Source organism: Genypterus blacodes, unplaced genomic scaffold (assembly GCF_046128005.1).
Source record: "Genypterus blacodes isolate CSIRO-AG114 ecotype Tasmania unplaced genomic scaffold, CSIRO-AGI_Gbla_v1 ptg000032l_1, whole genome shotgun sequence".
Lineage (NCBI taxonomy): Eukaryota > Metazoa > Chordata > Actinopteri > Ophidiiformes > Ophidiidae > Genypterus > Genypterus blacodes.
In genome coordinates, this window is record NW_027466845.1 from 8,139,448 (window position 1) to 8,161,744 (window position 22,297).

At 45.7% G+C, this 22,297-nt stretch overlaps 2 protein-coding genes across 5 annotated transcripts in view; both read left to right on the top strand.

The window, feature by feature from the left end:
• The window catches only part of kmt2a (lysine (K)-specific methyltransferase 2A), a 36,518-nt gene extending 23,345 nt beyond the window's left edge, over window positions 1-13,173 (top strand). For all 3 annotated transcript variants that reach the window (XM_076146244.1, XM_076146247.1, XM_076146246.1), the window contains exons 25-34: window positions 74-2,699; window positions 2,800-5,385; window positions 5,764-5,835; window positions 5,926-6,152; window positions 6,443-6,517; window positions 6,610-6,784; window positions 7,563-7,670; window positions 7,798-7,872; window positions 8,363-8,492; window positions 8,590-13,173. In XM_076146244.1, coding sequence (XP_076002359.1) covers window positions 74-2,699; window positions 2,800-5,385; window positions 5,764-5,835; window positions 5,926-6,152; window positions 6,443-6,517; window positions 6,610-6,784; window positions 7,563-7,670; window positions 7,798-7,872; window positions 8,363-8,492; window positions 8,590-8,865 — 6,350 coding nt within the window. In that variant the 3' untranslated portion in view covers window positions 8,866-13,173. The remainder of the gene's footprint in view (window positions 1-73; window positions 2,700-2,799; window positions 5,386-5,763; window positions 5,836-5,925; window positions 6,153-6,442; window positions 6,518-6,609; window positions 6,785-7,562; window positions 7,671-7,797; window positions 7,873-8,362; window positions 8,493-8,589) is intronic.
• Window positions 13,174-14,983: 1,810 nt separating this feature from the next.
• c1qtnf5 (C1q and TNF related 5) lies at window positions 14,984-21,494 on the top strand. 2 transcript variants are annotated; one of them, XM_076146530.1, is made up of 3 exons: window positions 14,984-15,221; window positions 18,899-19,131; window positions 19,343-21,494. In XM_076146530.1, exons 2-3 carry the CDS (start codon window positions 18,909-18,911, stop codon window positions 19,861-19,863), a joined length of 744 nt encoding a protein of 247 aa, XP_076002645.1. In that variant the 5' UTR covers window positions 14,984-15,221; window positions 18,899-18,908; the 3' UTR covers window positions 19,864-21,494. The 2 variants fall into 2 exon arrangements, with proteins under 2 accessions (XP_076002645.1, XP_076002646.1); XM_076146531.1 differs by lacking the exon at window positions 14,984-15,221 and adding an exon at window positions 18,098-18,156.
• The last annotated feature ends 803 nt before the right edge of the window (window positions 21,495-22,297 follow it).

Consider the following 22,297-nt stretch of genomic DNA (forward strand, 5'->3'; position numbering starts at 1 on the left):
GTTACTTCAGGTTCATGATCGGTTAAGTTTTGCATTGCTACATATGTTTGATTCCCTTGTTTTGTCTTTGAAGGAGCTTCCTCCCAGCCACAAAGCCATGAGATCGTGACAGTAGGAGATTCTCTGCTCAAGCCAGGCACGCGGAATATTGACTCACGACGCCACAGCTCTCCTTCCCTCTCTCCTCTCAACCAGCCAAACAGACAAAAAGGGATAACCTTCCCCTCTCAGACTTCGTCTCGACCCCTTACCTCGCCCCCTCCGCTCATCCCCTCCCCTGCCAGAGACCCGGAGAAGTCCAAACATTTCAGCAAAGAGTCGGTCCAGAGGGAAGAGGAAAGAGGTCGACTGTTCTGTATGGACAAGAGCAGACCACAACCATCAAGAGACCAATGCTTTCGAGATGCAGACAAGGGTAGAGTGTCAAATAGAGACCAAGCCTTGAAAGATTCTGAGAAGAATAGATTGGCAAGAGAACTTGGACAGAAAGACTCGGACAATGGTGAACTACCTGCTAAAGAGCCAGAGAAAAGAAGGCCGTTGAGTAGAGACGCAGGTCTGAAAGAGATGGAGAAAGGGAGACCTCTCAGTAGAGACCCCTTAAGGGATTCAGAAAAGGGAAGACTAGCAAACAGAGACTCTGAGAGGGGGAGACAGACGAGCAGAGACTCGAGTGTCAGAGATGTGGACAAGGGCAAATCATGCTTTAGAGATTCCAGCTCTAAAGACACTGACAAAAGTAGGCTACTCAGTAAAGATGGAGGGTCAAGGGACTCTGAGAAACACCGACTGTATAGCAGGGAAACAGGATCAGGAAAAGACCTAGGCCAAGGTAAAGACAGACCATCAAGCAGAGACAAGGTGAGGCCTCCCTCAAGAGACTCCAGTTATAGAAGCACAGACAGAAACAAAGACTCTGGCTCAGGGAAAGACGGCAACCCCGGCACTCAGTCCAAACAGGTTGGATGTGAGGGTAAAGGTCCGAGACTGGCACCTGCAGGCTCCGGCCAGTCCTCCCCTCCGATGGGCACGGCTGTTCTCACTGGTCAGCAGAGACTTGGCGGCATCAAGCAGACAGACAAGCAAGGGAAACATGGAGGCAAAGAGCAGGATGTTTCAAAAAGCCTCAGTTTGTTGCCTCGTCACCGATCCACTCCCACCTCCAACAGCATCCAGTCCAAGGAGAAGCCCAACTCAGGGAAGGATAGTAATGCTGGAACTGGGATTTCAATACCAGCTCAAATCCCTAAGGACTCAGTTGGGAAATCTGGCTCTCCACAGCCTTTATTTCAGAAAAGCAATGCTCGGAAGTCGAATGATTACTCATCAGGGACAACCACAGCAGCATCTATGAAGCCGCTGTGGTCGTCAAAGGCACCAGCAGAGGATGATATCGTCAAACGTGGCTCCACGCACCAGGTCTCTCAGGCTGCAGCCTCAGCTGCCAAAGAGAAACATGCCAAAGTAAGATCAACAGGGAGTAGAGAGGTGTCCAAAGACAGAGAAAAAGACAAGAGTCTCCAAAACAGCAACAGCAAGAATCCCCTTCTCAACAACAATACTAAAGCTACTGGCAGCTCCAACACTCATGCTCAGAGTCCTGGCTGTCACAACAGCAGCAATACCAAAGCTCTGGTCCTGGGAAACAGCACCCGAGCCCACGGGAAGACTCAGGTGGAGAAGCTAGAGAACCAGGGAGGAGACAGATCATCTTCCAAGAGCAAAGACGGCTTCTCTGCTGAGATAAAAAACAGCACCGGTCTGGACAACTTGCAACCAGCTAGTTTAGCAGCAGACAGAGGTTTGAAAACTTCTTTACAGTCTCACACCAAACCAACAACTAACCAGCTGCAATTGTCTCTGAGGGACAAGAAGAGATCGGCTAAACAAACCACTGTAGCCCCCCAGAAGACTGATATTAAGAGCGATCCTAATGGGACCAGCACTGTAGGTGGCATTCCCTCTTCCTGCCCCAGCACCCTCACTACCTCTACAGTCTGTCCTGTGGGCCAAGGAACCCATCGCTCTGCCCACTCCACTCTCTTCTCCTCACCCTCTGCCAGCAGCAGTGACAGCTCAGAATCCGACACTCAGACCCAAACAGAGGAAGACGATCAGCATAAAGAGCTTTCACACAGCGAGCTTCACGACCACCACAGCCTCATAACTCAAGGGACAGAAGATGAGGGGGACGGCCCGGAAGACGAGCACGACCAAGGGCTGGATGATAAACATCACGAGGACGACAGCGACGGATCAGGCTCAGCCAAACGACGCTATCCACGACGCAGCGCTCGCGCACGATCCAACAAGATTTTTGGTCTCACGCCTTTCTATGGAGTTCACTCCTACGGCGAGGAGGACCTTCCTTTCTATGGCAGCGGGGACGGAGCAGGGGGCGTGGTCAAGAGGAGAACTGGGGGTAGCAGAAAATCAGCTGAGGGGCAGGTGGATGGAGCCGACGATATCAGCACATCATCTTCATCAGGGGACAGCGGAGAAGATGAGGACAGCGGGATGAAGCAGAGGGCTAAAGATCCTTACTACTACAACTTCACCAGAACCATCATCAACCCGGGTGGAGGACATCCCTCCATCGAAGGGATAGACCAGTGTCTGGGACGGGGCTCCCATTTCCAGCGCTTCCTCAAAGATGAAGAGCAACAGCGCGGGCCGGGAAAAGACATGCTGAGTAGTCTGTAAGTATACATATAAGTCTATGTATAGTTCAATTTCTCTGTCTGCTATTTGTTTGCTTTGGTCTCTAACAACTAACCTCATTATGATGTTGTTTAACAGCACCTTGGGGAAGCAGCACATCGGTCAGCTGGACGGTGTGGATGATGGCTCAGAGAGCGATACCAGCATCTGTACCACCAGCACCACAACCACTACAGCCACCTCGTCTGCCGCTCCGCATAAGAGTACTCCCAAAAGGAGGGGGAGGGGGGAGAGGCACTCTGAGAAGCTGGATTCCCACGACTCGGGCAAGGAGGCCGACAACAGCAGTGGAGCCGCAGCGGCCGGAAGCGGCAACGCGAGAGAAACCAGGAAGATGCAGAAAGAAAACTGTCTCTCTTTGGGAGCCGGGGTCAAGTCCCAGCCTCAGGGTCAGGGTCAGGACCCTCTGGAGGCACAGCTGTCCCTCAGCACAGACCTGCTCAAATCAGATTCTGACAACAACAACAGCGATGACTGTGGTAACATCCTGCCTTCAGACATCATGGAGTTCGTCCTCAACACACCTTCCATGTCGATGCAGGCTCTTGGTCAGCAGCCCGAGTCTTCCTCCTCAGAGCTGCTGCTGGATGAGAGTTACGGCAGTGTGGACGTCAACCGCCGCAAAGACATTCTGTTTGAGGACTTTCCCCAAACACTGCCCAGTGCTGAGAGTGGAGTTGTAGTGGAGAGCAGTGTGAACAGTTCTATATCTGTGGAGGAGCCGTATGGTCTTCCTCTGGAGCTGCCGTCAGACCTGTCTGTCCTGACAACACGCAGCCCCAGCGTCAGTACGAGCCAGAACCATTCAGCAGGGAGTCTCATCTCAGACACTGCAGACCGAACCATGCTCAGCTTGACCTCTGACCCAGAAACGATCGGTGGAGAAAAAGGTGGTGACAAGAAAAGGGCAGGGCCAGGCGTGTCGCCATCGGAGAACCAGCACGAGGGGACGTCACAGGTGACTGAAGGTCACATGACGCCTGAACAGTTTATTCCTAGCCCTGCTATTGGCCAGGTTGTTGAACCTTCAGGTAACCAGGATGTTCCAAGGAGTTCTGGTACCCCTGGTTTGCCTAATTCTCCCTCCCTGCCCCTTCAGGGTCAGAAGTTCCTCCCAGTATCAGCTGCAGCTGCGGGCAGTCCTGGACCAGTCCCTGGCCCAGTGGAGTCCCCAGCTCAAGTGTCTAGCCCAGCAGTCATCAAACCGGGCCCTGAGAAACTGATTGTGGTGAACCAGCAGTTCCAACCCCTTTACGTTCTTCAGACCGTCCCGAACGGTGTCCCTCAAAAGATCAGTGCCACAGGAGTGATGGACGCCAGCTCTCCAGCAGTGCTGAGCTCTATGACGCTCACCGCAGGGTTGAATACTGGTCTGTCCACAGCCCAGCCAATATTTCCCGCAGGCAAAGTCATCGGTGCCATGACCCACGGCCCTCAGATTCACACATTCACAGGAGCGACACAGGGGGGCTTCCAGGCAGGAATACCCAGCACCACCTCGGGGCTTCTCATCGGGCTGCCCTCTCAGCCCCACGACCAACAGATTCTGGTCTCCCAGGCCGGTAGGCCACATGAGTTGGGTCACAGTGTCACCATCGTGTCCAGCACTTCCTCGCTCACTTCTTCCCCAGCTGTGCTCGCATCTGCTCACGGCAAGAAGAGGCCCATTTCTCGCCTTCAGCCCAAGAAAACCAAGAAGCTGGCCCGCTGCCGTAGCCAGCCCGCTATCGCTCCGTCTGAGGTGGGCCCTCCTAACATGACGCTCATTAATCTGTCAGCCCCTGGACAACCTGGTGGTCTGGTTGAGTTGAGCACACTCTCTGCCTCCCAGCGTAAGGTCCCCAATATCATCAAGAGACCAAAATCTGCTGGGGTGATGTACTTGGAGCCCACAACTCTCCTTCAGCAGAGGACTCAACAGAGTATCCTGGGTCATGACTCCTCCACTCACCTTCTACCCTGCACAGTTTCCAGTCTCAACCCCAGTCAGTCGGTGTTGAACGTTGTGTCTGTAGCCCCTAGTGGAGCCGCCGGTCTCCTCGCTCCAGGATCGGTCTCGCTGTCCACCCCTGTCCTCAGCTCGACCGAGATTACCGGGTCAATTAGCAACCTTCTGTTCAAGGCCAGCCCTCACAGTTTGGGCTTGTCGGAGCAACAAATGGTCCTTCAGTCACCGGGAGGAGGGCCTTTGATGTCACAGCTTGGCTCCGCGGTTCAAACATCCATCGCCAGCAGCATATGTGTTCTTCCATCCCAGCAGACGATCAGCATGGCTGTCAGCCGGCATGAGACAGAAGGCGGCGGCGTCCATCTTCAACACCATTCTCAGCCTGTGAACAGAAGCCAGGACTCCGCTCCAAACACAACTGTAACTGTAGCCACTCCCATAAGCCCAGCCAAGGGGCACGTTGTCGGGGTGTTCACCCAAACGCACTCCCAGAGCAGCAGAACAACCCCCATCTCCAGGTCCTTGGAACAAAGGCAGCACTGCTCCGCCGCCGCAGTGTCGGCAGCGGTCGCGATTTCGAGACCGGAGAAGACCAAACAAAAAGCCAAGAGGAGCAGACCGAGTCCAGATGTAACGAGCAGGAAAAAGCTGAAAACCTGGCAGACGGAGGACCAGCAGACCAACACCGGAGCAAGACGCTGCTCCTCTAACCCAAGGTGACTATTTGAGATTTATGTTGTGCCGTTTATTCAAATAAATGGCAATAATTACTCAAAAAAACGATGTCATTGTTCAGGATAATTACTGTTAAATGGAGAATATTTGAAGACTGTCAGAAGTGATGTTTAGGTTATTATTATTTTTTGCTTAAATGACCGGAGGGAAAGTTCTCAACAGAAATGAGTCACTTGCTGTTGTGATCTACAGTTTTAACCTCAATCATTCTCAGAAACAATGATGGCACTGTGAGGAAGCTGAGTAAGACGATAAGAAAAGGAAATTATCAGAAATTAGGATGCAGGCATTGATTTGTCTAAATCTTGTTATATTTAATAACCGTTTAACTGCTCTCCTTTTGAATTTCTCTCGGCCAGAAGTTCCAGAGAGCTGAGCTCCCCGGAACCGATGGACACAGGCAAGCCCACAGACAAAGCAGCCAATAAAAGGTGGTTTAAAAATCTATCTTACTTAGTTCCTCATTTACATTCTCACAGCCTAGGTGTCTCATACTTTCGCTGTATTGTCCACTTTTCCAGCGTGTTTGGTACAAAGACGACTTCGGAAGGACCCGTTCTGTCGGGGAAAGTAGTGGGGAAGGACAAAGCGTCTGTGCCCGGGGGAGCTGGGTCTCTCCCCGTGACTTCCCCACCAGATCAGGATGGCAACAGCAAGGACACGGTCCTAGACGGCAAACCCAAGAAGGGCATCATCTTTGAAATCTGCAGCGAGGACGGCTTTCACATCCGCTGTGAGAGTATTGAAGGTGAAAATGACTTTATATATCACACATTTATACACCGTTAACATATAGGGGTGCATGTGTTTGATATGCAGTATAGAATAATCCCTTCATCCTGCTGGAGTTTAGTAATAAATATATAATAGTAGTGATAAATAATAAAATAGAGTAATTAAAATCTGTAGTGTACATAAAGTGTAACAGCCACTTTATTTCACATATATAAAATACATAGAGTACATGAAAAGGTGATGAGGAGGGTGATGAACACATTGATCCATATAGTCTTGACTTTATATCCTGTCGCTCTGCAGAAGCGTGGAAGTCCCTGACTGATAAGGTGCAGGAAGCTCGCTCCAACGCCCGACTCAAGGAGCTTTCATTTGAAGGTGGGTCATTGTTCTCCATGGCAACAGACTATGAAAATGAGATATGATGTTGTCCAGGCAGTATACACAATGTAATTCTCTGCTCCTCCCAGGCGTGAACGGTCTGAGGATGCTGGGCGTCGTCCACGAGGCCGTGGTCTTCCTGCTGGAGCAGCTGTACGGCTCCAGACACTGTCGGAGCTACCGCTTCCGCTTCCACAAGCCCGAGGAGACGGATGAGCCTCCAATCAATCCCCACGGCTCGGCCCGCGCAGAGATTCACAGCAGGTAGGGAAGGGAGCCGCACAAACGCAGACATACAAACAGCAGGGTTTTAATAATTACAGAGTTTATAATAAATGTACATAATAAATGTCTTTGTTCCATCAAAGACACATTTATTATGCATCCCGTGTCTGGACATATATCCATGCCATCCTTGCTCCTTTCTGTGTGGCGTTCGCATGTTCTCCCCCAGGGTAGGAAATCTATTTTTATGGAGCCGTTTTTGCCCTCATTGCCTGGAATTTGAGGGCATTTTCAACTCACTAGGGTCACTTTGTGAAACAGAAGAGTGAACTTCTTCACCGATCAGAATAACTCATTTATCCAAACAGCAGAACGACGGCAATATAACCGGCTGTGTTTTATTAGTTCATTCACACAGATTGTTTTTTATTCATAATGGCCGTTTCCTCCACTTTTGCTGGTGCTGTCCACTGCTAGGACAAAGTGTAAAAAAACTCACATTGTTCTCACTGTAGTTACATAAACACTGTACAGTACATAAACACTATGAGCTATAAACACACTCATAAATAATTAGAAATTGTAGCTAGCTTTTGCCTCCCACGCAGTAATATAGGAGGTTGGATGACTTTGTTAATGGAAATACATTTGACATTTGGATCACCATCAACAGCGGCCATTCTGTCCTTAATAATTGGTTTTGATTGCAGTTGTCAACTTTCCCATTGTGGTGTCAGTCAGACAAGCCATCATCATATGCGTGTGTGTGTGTGTGTGTGTGTCTGACTGTTGCCTGTTCCGTCTGCGTGCTTTGCAGGAGGTCTGTGTTTGACGTGTTCAATTTCTTGGCCTCTAAACACCGCCAGCCGCCAGAGTACAGGACCCAGGAAGAGGAGGAGGAGGAAGGGCAACTCAGGACTGCCAGGTTCGGCTACAGCGCAGACGCTCTCTTTATGTTCAAACCCATTTTCCCTGTGAATGTGATGTGTGCCATATATCATGTTGCAGAGAGATTATTCATGTTATGTCATTGCGTCGCTTTTTTCCTGCAGGCGCGTCTCCATGGAGCTCGCGTTGAGGTTCAAACAGCTGAAGGCCACCTCCAAGGAGACCGTAGGAGTCTACAGGTTAGATCAGTGGTGCTTTGTTAGTCTGATCTGTCAGTCTTTATTCAATTATTCAGGCTGATGAAAAATTGATTACGCACATTTACATTTATTCATTTGACACACTTTCCTGCCAGCGAGAGCGATGTGCAACATGAGCGATGTGTGGGTTTGAGGGCTGTGGTCTGTGGTGAACCGTTTCACTTGCCTGCTCACTGAGACTATGAACGTTTACATATGTACATTTATCGTTTTGATCCTGGGATCTGTTTTCAGTTGTTCAATGTCTATAGTTAAATCTATATTTTCATCTCGGTTGCTCACCTCAGGTTTGTTGAGTCAAGATTAACTGTTAACTAGTAACTTATAAGCAGTGATCAGCCACTTGTCTCAACAGCAACACAATCTTAACAAATGTGACGGTATCAAAAAGGAGGAAAGTGATCAGTGTCCAATCAAATGTAGATGTCACTGACTGATTTACCAAAACCTTTTTTTGCCCTCATTGCAGATCTCCCATTCATGGCCGAGGTCTCATCTGCAAGAAAACCATCGATGCAGGCGAGATGGTGATCGAATACTCTGGAACGGTCATTCGCTCTGTGCTCACCGACAAACGGGAGAAATATTACGACGGCAAGGTGAGTGTGAGAGCGAGACGCATCAACCGCTTCTGATTAGTTTTTGACGTGACAGAAATTGAGAGCGTAGAATTGACACCTTCCTCTTTCTTCAAAGGGGATTGGCTGTTACATGTTTCGGATCGATGACTACGAGGTGGTCGACGCTACCGTGCACGGCAACGCCGCCCGCTTCATCAACCACTCCTGTGAGCCCAACTGTTACTCACGTGTCATCACCGTCGACAGCCAGAAGCACATCGTCATCTTTGCCTCTCGCCGTATCTACTGTGGAGAGGAGCTCACCTACGACTACAAGTTCCCCATCGAAGACGCCAGCAACAAGCTGCCCTGTAACTGCGGCGCAAAGAAGTGTCGCAAGTTCCTTAACTGACGCCCCCACTGGAGCGTGGCCACGTTTGAGTCCTCCACAGTGCTCTGGGGGGAACTTCCCCACCGGGGTTTGGTGGCTGCTTTGGCTTTATGACAGTTTCCTGTTGTTTCTGCAGCTGCTGGAAACTGGGGCTGTGGGCTGTACTGTATATGCACGCGGGGCCAAGTGTAGAAATTGAAACATATTGTGCCTCCTTTTGTTTTATTCACACGTTGTATGGGAAGAGTTTCACCTACAGAGGGGTGAGTCAGGAAATGTTAGAGCCTTGTGACAGCATTGCAATTTTAACTTGCATTTATATTTGGATGATGGTTACCCCTTCATAATTTTTTACATCGGCCCATCCTCCTTAATTTTGTACAAAGATTCGGCATTTCTTTGATTATCCTCCACCGATGCTGTTCAAGATTCTCAAAAGAAACATTGTAGATACAAAAAAGAAATAACTTGGTTCCATTTTTACACCAAAGTGCAATTTGTTGAAGGGGCACGGAACAGTAATTTTACGAGTTTTCTTTTTTTTTTTCCCCTCTGTGCCATCTGTTATGGATGCAAATCTCCTTATGTAAATGTGCCCTGATGCCTTCAGAGCCATTGTGATAAAGCCTACTGGAACCTTCCCCTGGTCCTGTTTGTACAGTTAAAACTGTAAATAGGCGCCGCTGGCGTTCGACAGCCTAATCGGAGCTGTGCAGGTAGAAACAGCAGGGGGAGCAGTGGCCACGGAAACGAGACGACGGTAGAAGAAGAGACGAGGGGGTCAACATGTAGATTTGTTTAAAAAAAAAAAAAAGATATGTTATTTTTGGTGATTGATGTTAAAGGTGATATGGAGGTTGACACGATCTGTTGTACTTCAAATGAGTTTTTAGCCTGATAACTCGGTAGCTATTTAGTCGTGTTATTGATTGGATTGAGCCTCTGGCAGCTAGAGATTCTGGTGGACTGACAGCCCAGGCACTGAAGCACTCTAGTGATGTGCTTCAGTCCTCACACGTGTATTTATTAAACGATCCCCCAAACAAAGCCATGGATCTCGAGCAAGTGAGAAACGCAACGCAAGTTTGTGCATGATGTTGATCTTCAACTTGATTTTGGTTGGTAATAGAAACATTGTGGTCTAAATTACAACAGCAGACAGGAAGCAGACATCACCCCGTTCAATTGAATTTTCACATTTGGTTTGTTTTCCCTCCCTAGTCTGTTGTGATAACCGTTACTATGGAAACAATTTTTTATTTGTAAGGTATTAAGTCTTTTAAAGTCTTGTCTGTCTTTTTATTATGGACAGGGAAATATTGTGCTTGCTTTTAAAAACAAATGTAAATAATGTATATTTTTCTACAAAAAGACTTAAAGCACTCACTAGTGAATAGCACTTAATGATGGTATTTATATTTTTAAGAAATCGTATTTATTTTATTGCCATTTTTGTAGGAAATAGAGGTTTACAGACACTAATGCTTGGTCTCTATGTTTTGTATTCAGCTGCCTTTTCAAAGTTGTTTTTGTTGTAATTTTTCTTTTTTAGCCTGAATGTTTTCTTTGATTCCAAAGAGTGACGCTGGTCTGTGGCTTGGTCCCGTTCGAGTTCAGTCCACCAGTAGCTCTTTATCCCCCCACCCCCCCCCCCCCCCTCCCGGGCCGTTCGGTCAGGGCTGACGCTTTTCTATGTTCAATTCCAGCTGGCGGTATGGCAGTCAGGTGAATTATTATGCACTTGAGAGAGTTTAGATTGTTGATCCATGTGAATAGCAGATATCTCCTCTCTCCAGCCTTATACACACCACATCACACTGAGAATCAAGGCCAAATACAGGCGCCTACCAGGCAGTCACTCCCACTGTCACCAGTAATCCATTGGTCCGCAGGCCAGTGATGCGAATCGGCAATAGTCCCCCCACTGCCCCCCCCCCCCCAGTTTACGGGTTGTTGTCCCTCTGCAGACTCGGTCCATAATGAAGAGGTGCCTTCATTTCAATGCTACCAATAGAATTCGCCATACCTTCATTGAGCCGATCCCATCGAGCACAATGTTGAGAAACCACTTTTGTACTCACCAATATTTGGAAATCGTTTAATCTTTATATTGATTTTTGTTTCTCTCCCTGTGGATTGCCTTAGTTTGCTTCTTTCGTCTTTATGAACCCTTTTTGTCCCGTTTGTTGTTGGGGGAAAAATGATGAACCAGCGTGCAGCCTGACCAAACACAAAATCAGTTTTAAGCGACTGAGCTCAGTTACTTCGTCTCTTTTAACTTATTGTCTACTAATCGTGTTGACTGTGTCGCCACCTAAAGGCCATTAGTAGTTTCTCCCGCGCTGCGCCTTGTTGCAACGGTTGTGAATCGAAAACGGAAACATTACCCACCACATTATAACACCGATTGCACTTTAGCTGGGGCGCGGAACGAACGTAGGAAAACTCAGCTAAGACAGAACAATGCAATTCCTGTTGAAGCCACAAGCACACACAGTCATAGGGCGAGTCGCCGTAACCTTTTCCTGACATCGTCCCAGCGTCGGTCCCCATGACTTCTGACGATGGCGTTGAGGCCGTAGCAAAGTGCACTTGACTCTTTCCGCAACAAAAGTGAAGGCAGGGTCCACGCCGTGCTTACACACTTAGGATCCCAGCGCAGGCCAGATTGGGACCCCGCCCTACCCTGACATACCCTGACTGACACGCTCGCCACGCCTGCACCTGTGTCAGGCTTGCTGGGTTTTGCTGCTAAGGTCAACGATGAATGTATAATTCCTCCTCCACGTCACCCGATTTGTGATGAGGACGCTCTTGTCAGCTACATTTGTTTTCAGTTCTCGTGTCAGCAACCGTGGTAGATGCGTACATGGCATAGATTTGACCTCAAAGGGGACGGCAGCAAGTACGATATGTTCTGTTTCAACACTGAAGTGCGGATCGGTCGTGGTGTTTCGGTCTTTAGTTCGCAGTCGACGCTAGTGTCGGTGAGCGCGTTTACGATTGCAAAGGGGTCTCACCTGTGACTCTTGCTTGTTAACGATCCACCACTGCATTTTCACCGTCGGATGGTTCAGAAACCAGTGAACAATAAGTCATTTACTTCACTGTTGATCAATAAGGATGCGTTCTGTAATTTCTCCGGACATTCATTCAACCACGCCACAACAGTGGCCCTTCATTATCTGTAATTATAGTATAAATACATAACAATATTATATGGAAACATGCATAGTAATTTCTTGTACTTTAGTATCTATACAATATATGGAATGGACAGACAAACTTAGTTACAGTAGCAAAACAGCCGATTTATAAAGGTTAATAGCAATGTTTCAATGTACTCTATAATGGTTTTGTGTTACAGTACTATCAGATAAAAACTAACGTGCATCATTCTTTTGTAAATCAATATCCAGTACCAATTTTCCTGTGCCTGTGAATGTTCCTTCGCCATCAAGGGACGTTGCAGTTTCTCTTTTCTTCTTTCTGGAAAAGAACGGTTTTATGTGATGAGAAAATCTGTAAACTGTATTAATGTGGTCGTGAACTTTTGAGGTCCGCCATTTTTTCCTGGTCGTTGTTAGTGAATGTTTTTACGTTTTTTCTTTGTACATTTTAACAGGGACTTTTTAGACTGCTTACTTGATGTGGTATCCATTGGAGTCTGGTTTGCGGAGTACTGACCAGGAGTTTGGAGACCCCGCAGAGATGAAAGCTTTTTCACGCGGGGAACCCTGTTTACAGTCTCCCTCACCACTGAAGCTTCGGTCATACTTATCACGTACTGTTTTATAGAACGTCATAATGCTGAGATGATGATGATGATGATGATGATGATGAAAACGTTTTAATTTATTTATTTTGTGCAACATCCACCCTGAATTGTCATTTTACAAGGTTTGGGAGAGGTTGAACGAGTACTTAACATGTATTTGTAATTTTCTAATCTTTCTTGTGTATAGATATCAGCCTAGGATGGGATTTGGAGCGGTGGGGATAAAGTGGGATGAAGGATGAATAACGGGCTCTTTTCTCACGCCTCCAACATACTTTTGTCTTATCAGTTCCCCCCCGCTCTCTGTAATAATGGTATTCATATATTTGTGTCATACTTTCTCTCTTTCATCAGTGTTCTCTCAATACACGTCAGCGACATGAAGGAAAACCACCACAGTGAAAACGAACAGCAAACTACTTAAGGTTGAATGTATAATTAGGAAACAAAGTTGTACATAAGTGTAAAAAGAAAAGTTTCTAATCATGTTTATTTTCTATGCACTTTTTTATTTAAGTGATAGTTTAAATAATAAACATGTCTTTACTCTTTTCTGTCTCTCGCCTGCTTCTGTTAAATCTATTGTGGTGAATTTTCAGGGACTCAAAATGGATCTGCCGCAGCTTTGACGACCTTTAACCTGTGGGTCTGTAACTCAGTACATTTAAAACCTTGATTGCACTCAGATTAAGTCAATAAATCACTTTTTTTGCAGTTTGCGATGCTACCAACAGTATTTATTAATGCCACTCGTTGAAATTGTCGTTTAGTTTACAGTATCATTATCACCTGTAAAATTTGTATTTTGTACTTCCTCATTTGCATGCCGGCTCAGGTTTCCGTGGAACAAACCTTCCTGCACCAAATTGGTCAGTATAGTTTGGGTAATGTTTTAATTTGTATTTGGCTCTCATGCTGGTGATCGATATGTAAGAAAGATGTTAAGCCGCTCAGTTGATTAGTTAGTTTATTTATGTTGTGGGAAGTTTTGATCTGATCTCGTCTCCTCTGTAAACCATCCTCACCTCCTGCCCCACGTGTTGATACCACCATAGATGAAGACAGACTTATCCACTAAGTTGAGAAACACTTACACCAGTAGTAGGAGACTGCTTCGTGCGAAATATTGTCCACTATTATTTGTTTTTAGACAAAGTCATTGGATTACATAAGCTAGTTAGCTTATGTAATTGCTAACTTGCTATAGTGCTTCTGTTTTCCAGATGTAAGGCCTCATTTTTGGAGGTGGTGTACCAGGTCAGTATCTGCTTGATTAACATTCTATTTTACTTTTGCCTCTTTACAACATGGGATGGGACACCGGTGTGCTAGTGAGCAGGAGGGAAGCTTTATTGGTTTGATTATCACAGAACTTATTTAGCGTAACGTGTCATTACTGTGATTTCCTTTGAATGTATTACCACCCTAATGTGTTTAGTAAAACCCCATGTACTTAAACTGCCTTATTCATCCCTTCAGCTTTGCTATAAAGTCAACAACAGCCTCCATTAGGCAAACAGCTGGTTTACATAATGACCCAAATTTACAGTAAAGAGCTCAGCGGTAGTTTGAACAGGAAATGAAAGTAGCACCGTCAGACAGCAGCCATTCCTGTGATGCCGTCTTAACTTTGAACTGCTGTGTCTCATTTCAGTTACAGCTCCACGCCGCCACAGGAGCCCACTGAACACCCCCGCCCCCGCAACAGTGGGACGACCCGGTGACTCACATTCAAAGGAAAAACAGGTCGTCCTTCCTGTCAATGCCCCGCCCCCAACACACACAGTCATCACATTCCCTCGAAACCACTAAACACGAAGCAGACCTGTGTGTGTGTGTGTGTGTGTGTGTGTGTGTGTGTGTGGTCTCAGTGGATAACAGGGTTGAAGTCCTTCGGCTCAATGACCATTTAAACAAATGTAATTGATAATTGGCTTCAATTAAACCAGACACCCGGTCTGATTACTGCCATTCATCCCTGCTGAATCCAAACATCACTTCAACAGACAACTCTCGGTAACTTGTGGTTGGCTGAGAGGTTGCGTGCGTAGATCCAAAGACGTTTTGGAAGAAATTAGTAAGACTTGATTGATTATCGGCCAATATCGATATAAGACAATTCGCCTCTCTGTGTGTGTGTGTGTGTGTGTGTGTGTTTCATCTGGTTGGTTTGCATTCTGCAGGTTGTGAGAGCTGTAAAGCAGAAAGGTTCCCAGAGTTTCCAAAGTACAAGGCAGTCCAGTGAGGTGAATGTCCTGATTAAACTCAGCACAGCACTGACTCCTCCTCTTATCCTCTCCTTATTCCCCAAATATCTCATTTCACAAGCATTCTTTCTGTTTTTCTGTCTCCACATGCCGTATCCCTCCTCTGTTTGTGCTGGAGGAACATCAAATCCTCACTGTTCCTCCTCTCCTCCACCCTTCAGTTCCTCCTCCTCTCCCACCCTCTCCACTTTCTAATTGGATTTCACTACAGTTTCCTGTCAGTTTTTACCAGCCGGACTCTCTGCTTTCACTTCTCCTGCACGCACAGACACACACGCACACACTTGCAGACAGCAGCAGCAGCAGCTCCTAAAGTTTCACTGCATCATCCGGTAAGTTTGGTTTCTGTTCTTTCCTCGGGGTGAAAGTGTTAAGAATCAAAGCTCAGAGGTGCTGAAGCTGCTGTTATGTCAGACTTTCTGTCTGGCTGCAGGGCGTCTGCATGTGTCTGTTTATGGGCTCAGACCTGAGAACACACATACACTTTTGCTGTTAACATGAAGTTTTTGTATGTAACTTGATGTGGATTATGAAGAAAGAAGCTCTGGTAAGGTCACATTACCTCATCTGGAGCTTATTTGGACATACTGGGAGATAATGAATGTGGATAACAACAGCGTGTTACAGTTTCAGCCCCAGGGAAACTTTCCAAATGTTTCCTGCAGGGTGGAGGAGCTCGCAGGCTTGCAGATTAGAGAAATCAGCGTGGACATTTGTCAGGAACATTACAGTAAACTACAAAAAGAAGCCAAAATGTGTGGATAATGATAGATCTGCACCCTCAAAAGTGTTATTTACATGGCCCCTGAATTCAAGCAGCACTATGTAATTTCTGCAGCCCTCTGGCATGTTATTGTCTTTTGTTGACATTGTGTTACAGTCGCAAAACCAAGACCGTGATGCTTTCATCAAGGCTTTGGCACCTTGTTTATGCAAATGTCAACGGAAACAATAACCAACAAGTATTACGATACTACAATAGTCAATCTACAATTGAATTTCAAGGCCATTTGTGTTTCCACGGGAACCATTGTCCCTTGCATGCAAGAAGTGAAGAAATCTTACCAAGGTTGAAAGTTTAAACATGAACGGTTATGGTTTTGGTTATGTAGCCTGATTATATAGACAGAACATTTTGGTGTCACATGATACCAATTGACCAATCACATCCAAGTGGTGACAACACACACAATAGAGGGAAAATTGTCCATAATCAAATCTAAATAAAATGATCATATTAAATTGAATGAGTTTTCTATGAACTCCAAACAATAAGTATCAAGAGTTACAATGCCAACGTGTCGTTTCTGAGATTGTTTCTAATTTATCAGAATGAGTGATTACAACTTTCTGCATGAATTAATTTTTGTTAGGTTACTTGTTCTTTCCTTCTGGTGAGATGAGCTGCCGTACTTCAGACTCTAGCCTCTCATAGACACTGAATGCTGCCGCTAATTAAAACAACGTGCATGTTTCTAATCAAGCAGAGGCTGCTGAGGGAGCGGTGGCAGACAGCTGCTCCGTCTCTCCACTGTTTGTCCTCTTGTCTGCCTGGAATGCTGACACGTGCATTTTCTTCTCTCTCTCTCTCTCTCTCTCTGGCTCTCTCTGTCCTCCGTTTCCCTCTGTCTCTGCAGCTGTGCTGGATGTAGTCTCTCGTTTCCAGTTCTGAAAGCAGTGACAGGTTAAATTTCCTCGTCGCACAACCCAAATGACGAGCTGTTATTACTAAACCGTGTGGCTGCAGCAGTCAAGCAGAACTTGGTGTTATGACTCCGCCGCTCTCATGTCTGCATCCGTGTGGGCTTTATGGCCCTGTAGTGTCTGTCTGGTCGGGCGGTGTTTGGACGACCTGGTGTCCAATAATCTGGTTTTACTGACTCCTCCCAGACAGACAGAGAGAGAGGGAGAGAGAGCAAGAGATAGAGAGAGAGAGAAGATGAAGCCTTCTCTGTGTGTGTAGTTTCTGACTCAGCCATCTGTTTACTGTCTTGCCTGGACTGGAAGTGCTGCGATATCCTGTCATGTATAAGTTGTATAAAATCTTACAAACGGAATGAATCACACTCATGAATATTTCCCTCCTTTTCTGGACAATCTGTCCTTTCCAGGTCCTCTGCTCTTACAGTCCTTGTCACTGTTCACTCGCCGTCGTCTGCCCAGGTGAAGTCTTCTTGGTCTTAAGAAGTCAAAGTCTCAAAGTCTCATGTCAATTTTACGGCCACATCACTGGAAAGCTGCAAGGTGAAGCTAAAAATATCAGTCTGACAGAAACCATCCATCACGTGAACATTTCAAGCTGGAATATTTCTTGCTTCCAGCTTCCACATCAGCATCAAAGCTTGAATCCGATGCAATCATTCAGTCTTCAGAGGAAGTGCTGACTGCTGAATCAGCAGTTAAGCAGCGTCTGGTGTCCAAGAAATGCTTAACTGTGACGCTTGCGGATCAAATTGTCTGAAGGCTGATCTATGTTTGATGCTTACCTTCTAGAGTCTGATTGGTGGCATTCAGTTCTTCTTAGTTTAATGGCTTTTAACTAGGATGTCTTTGTCCTAATAAAACATTTACAGGCTGCATTTCTGCACCTTGACAGACGAAGAGCCTTTCTGTTGTGACTTTAGGGCAACAATGACCTATGCACAAAAGAAGTGAGCCCGTTTCTTACCCACTCCTGTACCTGTACAGTCTGTTCGAGGCACTGCTTAGCTGAAAAAGATTGATATCAAAACATCCCCTCTGTGCATTGCTGACTAAATCATACTTGATAACAGATTAGCTATGAAGGTTTTATTGTTTTCTTCTTCCAGAACTGAACAGAGTTGGAATGGAGAAATCATTGTTTGGCAAAGCCCAAGACCCCTGGAAATGCCTCCCATCATATACTATACCTACATACATAGTGTTTTATACGACATGTTAGTGTTTCATGGACTATTGATCTCTGAATTATGAGCCAGTAAATCATGTTTCACACACCAGCTCAGCTGCAGGCACTGTAAGCATAAATTAAGCTGTGGTGTTTGGTGTTTGTGTGTCTGTGGGTTGCTGAAGGCCCTTTGTTGCCGTTGTTGCTGAGTTTCTCTCTATGATTTCCAAGTGTTTTCAATGAAACGGTGAAATGTTCTCTGTATCTCTGAGCAGACTGACTTGCCGCCTCCAGAACAAAGGAAAACCTCCACCTGTGTTAACAAACACAAACTCTTTTATATACTGAGCTGCCACAGACAGAAGCTCTTTCAGAAACAAACCATCTACCTGAGGAAGGTGACTTCTGTATCTGTAGCATTCAACTTCAAAAAGTAATCAAGAACTAATGATAATTATAAATCTGTTGGAATATGCCTACTCAGTTATGTAAGATTGATTCTTTATACCTTTATTGGGGGGACAAATCTTTTTGTCAAGCGTCCACATTGTATACAAGCAATGCACAGTACATGGCAGACGGAGATGAGTTAAGGAGACACTAAAGCAGAAAGAAGACATGTCCAAGGAAACAGCTTTGTGTTTGAAGCACTGTGAGCTCAGGGCTTGTATTTTTGAGACAATGCTTATTTGAGGATGTCCCTGTTGTCAAAACTGACATACTGTGACATAGCCTTACTGTTCATTGGTTAATATGTTAAAACAGTAAGTCAGGTTGGGGTGATGAACATATTTGGACGGCACAGGTGTTATTGCTTTCAAACACACACACACACAACACATGTAGTTCATTTGAGGCCAGCACATACTTTCCATCCATTTTTTGTTGATACATGTGCTCATCGACTGAACATCATTACAGCCAGTTTAGACTAATCACAGTGAATCACTGGTTATGGAATTAAATGACTCATCTCACAAAATATATTACCTCAGTTTGACCTGGAATAAACCCTTTATTAGATTACATTTTTAGGATTTAATCAGAGACGATAGAATATGACATAAGAAGTTTCTTATTGAGTCAGAATGAATGTTTAACCTTTTAGCTATTTGTTGTTTTTATATTTTCTCTCCTCAGTCACACGGAGATGACATCACTCAGGCGGTTCCTCGTCCTCTTTGTGCTCCACATCCATTTTTCCAGCCAACAAGAGGACAACAAGATCCCACCCAGCCTGTGTGCTGGACAGCCTGGAATCCCAGGCTCCTCTGGGATTAATGGCAGTCCTGGTCTGCCGGGGAGAGACGGCAGGGACGGGAGAGACGCCCCAACGGGGGAGAAAGGAGAGAAAGGGGACGGAGGACAGCTAGGTGCTCCATGCATTCTGTCTGTCTGTGTCTCTCTCTGTCTCTTTGTCTCGCTTACTTTCTGTCTCTCTGTCTGTCGCCCCACTCTTTGTCTTTCTCTCTCTCTGTCAGTCTCTCTCTGTCTCCTTCTCTCTCTTTCTGTCCCTATTCCCTGTGTTTACTATGTAGTATCTCATCAGTCATTTAGCAGTTGTGTCTGTGCTTTATTGTCCAGGTGAGATGGGCCAACGGGGCATAACTGGGGACAAAGGTGACGGCGGACACAAAGGGGAGAAGGGTCAGGCGGGACAGTGCGCTGTCGCCCCGAAATCAGCCTTCAGTGCCAAACTGTCTGAGTCCCGCACCTTACCTCTCAGTGTGGGGGAGGCGGTCCGCTTTGATAAAATCGTACTGAACGAGCAGGGCGACTACGGCCCAGAGACGGGACGCTTCACCTGCAGAGTCCCTGGCATTTACTACTTTGCTGTTCATGCCACAGTCTACCGTGCCAGCCTCCAGTTCGACCTGATGAAAAACAGCCATGTGGTGGCGTCTTATTTTCAGTTCTACGGCAACTGGTCCAAACCAGCATCTCTGTCAGGCGGCTCACTGCTCCACCTCATCCCTGGCGACCAGGTGTGGGTCCAGATGGCTCTGGGGGAGTACAATGGATTTTACTCCAGTGCCAAGACAGACAGCACCTTCACCGGCTTCCTGGTGAACTCAGACTGGAAAAACTCTGCTGTGTTTGCTTAATGTCTCCTGGTGTCCCACTGTGGGAAATGAACCACAACCTTTTCCTTTTCCCTGTGACCTCGCAGGTTATGTGATATCTCATTCCATCACCTTTCTCAATACATTAACAAGCAGCTTTTTATCACAGTTTTCACTTCAACACAAATGAATCTTTGATGTTTAACTGACGTATGACTTCGGGCAATAATTGATCTCAATGCAGTGAGCTCTTCACCCTCAGTGTCTGTGACTGTGGTGTCAGTTTCCCGTAATACGCCTGTCTGTGCACTCATCTATTTTTATCATATAGACATTTACATTCCGGGGTAGTTTTGCCCTTTTATCAATAAAATCTGATATCTAATCCTGTGCTTATTCATTTCACAGCCAGTGAACTGCCGATGCAGGCTGCAAAGTTTTATTTTCCACTGGAGTCCCTGTTTACCTCGATCTAATGGTTCCACCAAACTACCTTGACAGACTCACATGCTGCATTTCTACAGTGTGAGATCGATGATGTAACTCGTCTGCTTCTTACCGCCACTGTTGGAAAGAGTCCAGCAATAAAAACGCTCCTCCTCCTGCTTTACTGAGGCACGTCTCACGCCTTTGTTCCTGACATTTCACTGTTTATTTAGCAGTGTGAACACAGTCTGTCAAACACATCAGACAGGAGGAAACGTTATTTTCCCATTTCTCCCTGAACCACTTACACATGCGTAATTAAGTTCTAAATATATCTTCTAACTTTCCCTCTCCGTAGAAGGAGAGGAGCAGGCAGTTAATCAATCTTCTACTGGCATCACTTATCAGTTATTTCCGTTGGTCCACAGTCTGTAGACAGTGATGTCACTCGCTGACATGCAGAGCTCTGATTGGACAGAGGGAAGCTGTTTGGATGAGAGAGAATGAGGCAAGAGTCTGAGCTCCAGATGAAAATGCTGGTTTGAATGTAAAAGGGACACAGAGAGTTCATACCTCCACCAAAGCTGAGTTCAGTTCCAGGTCATGTCCAGTTCAAAAGATAATTGGCTAGTTAAGTCAAATGGACTTGGCTTGGTTACATTAAATCTTAATTAATACAACCAATCAAACGCAAAGCTTCTAAATAATTAGCAGAAGATGAAAATACCCTGATATGGATTTGAGTCCAGACCAGACTTGGACTCCACTTGGACTCGTTCACAGACGTGCTGAAGTGAGACTCAACTTCACAACATCAATACCACATTAACACCTGGTCTTTGACTTTGACACCACAGACTTGTAAGACTTGGATGTGAGACTTTTGGAACATAAAGACTAAAGATTCTCCAAACATTACAAATGTGTAAATGTATCACATTTTCACCAAATGATATAGTTTATCTAGAAAGTGATTATCCACAATTTGTGTCACATGTACAAATTATAACTCGAGCACTCAATTTGGTGTAGAGGGCATTTAAGCTTTAGCACTGTAGCCCTTCAATTTATGTGAATTCATGTGTATTGAATATATAAAATATTAAAAAAGAAGATAACATAAAGCAGTAACAAAGGGGAGAGAATGATAAAGGCTGATTATACAGTTTAACTATAGATTATGTTGCATTATACAAACAATCACAGTCCATATATTTGTCAACATATAAATAAACACCAGTAAATAATCTAGTGTGTTTTTATTGAGCTCTTAACGCTACATTTACAGTGTTTTTCAGGTTTCTAATGATTTGGCAGAATTACCACGCTCAGCTCCATTTTGCAGCTCAACCAGCAGAGGACAGTGTTGTTTCACTGCAGACAGGAACATCTGTACAGAGGGTGAGTCACATTTTGACTCTCCAGGGATCCAATTAGAGGTCAGGATGATCTGGGCTGGATTAGTCATTTCACACAGCTGAGTCAACACTTTCTGTGGCCTGAGGTGCGTCGTTACGTTGATTGTAATGGTGTGTGTGTGTGTGTGTGTGTGTGTGTGTGTGTATGTGTGTGTGTTTGTTTGTGTATGTGTGTGTGTGTGTGTGTGTCTGACATGCTCCATCAGGATTTCATTCAATCCTGTACTGCTCCGGGGGGGGTTGCTCCCATCACACAGCACACACCTGGAGGGCTATTGATGGTATCCCTGCTCCCACTGTATTGCAGAAATCTATTCTCTGTCTATTTTTCAGACTATTATTACAAGAATAAGGACACTGAAACATCAAACAATTTACTGACTACACTAAACCACTTTGCATACTTTTCCAACAGTGGCCCTGATGTTCCATTATAGCACCGCAGCCCTTTCTATGTGTCTCATTCCTTATCATCTGAAGGTGAAAGGTCAAGTATGAGAGGCTCTTCAAGCAGCAGATGGCTATCATCATCTTCCCTACTTGAGGGCTGGACAGCTTTAATCTCCTTCTAACACATAGATCACTGCTTCTGTTAACGGCGGCAATCAGGATTAATTGGATTAATTACAACA

What these genes read in the sequence shown, in the direction of transcription:
- c1qtnf5 (XM_076146530.1), top strand. Translation starts at nt 18,909, where the DNA reads ATGACATCACTCAGGCGGTTCCTCGTCCTCTTTGTGCTCCACATCCAT. An exon ending in AGGGGACGGAGGACAGCTAG is followed by an intron (nt 19,132 to 19,342) that starts GTGCTCCATGCA and finishes TTTATTGTCCAG; the next exon opens with GTGAGATGGGCCAACGGGGC.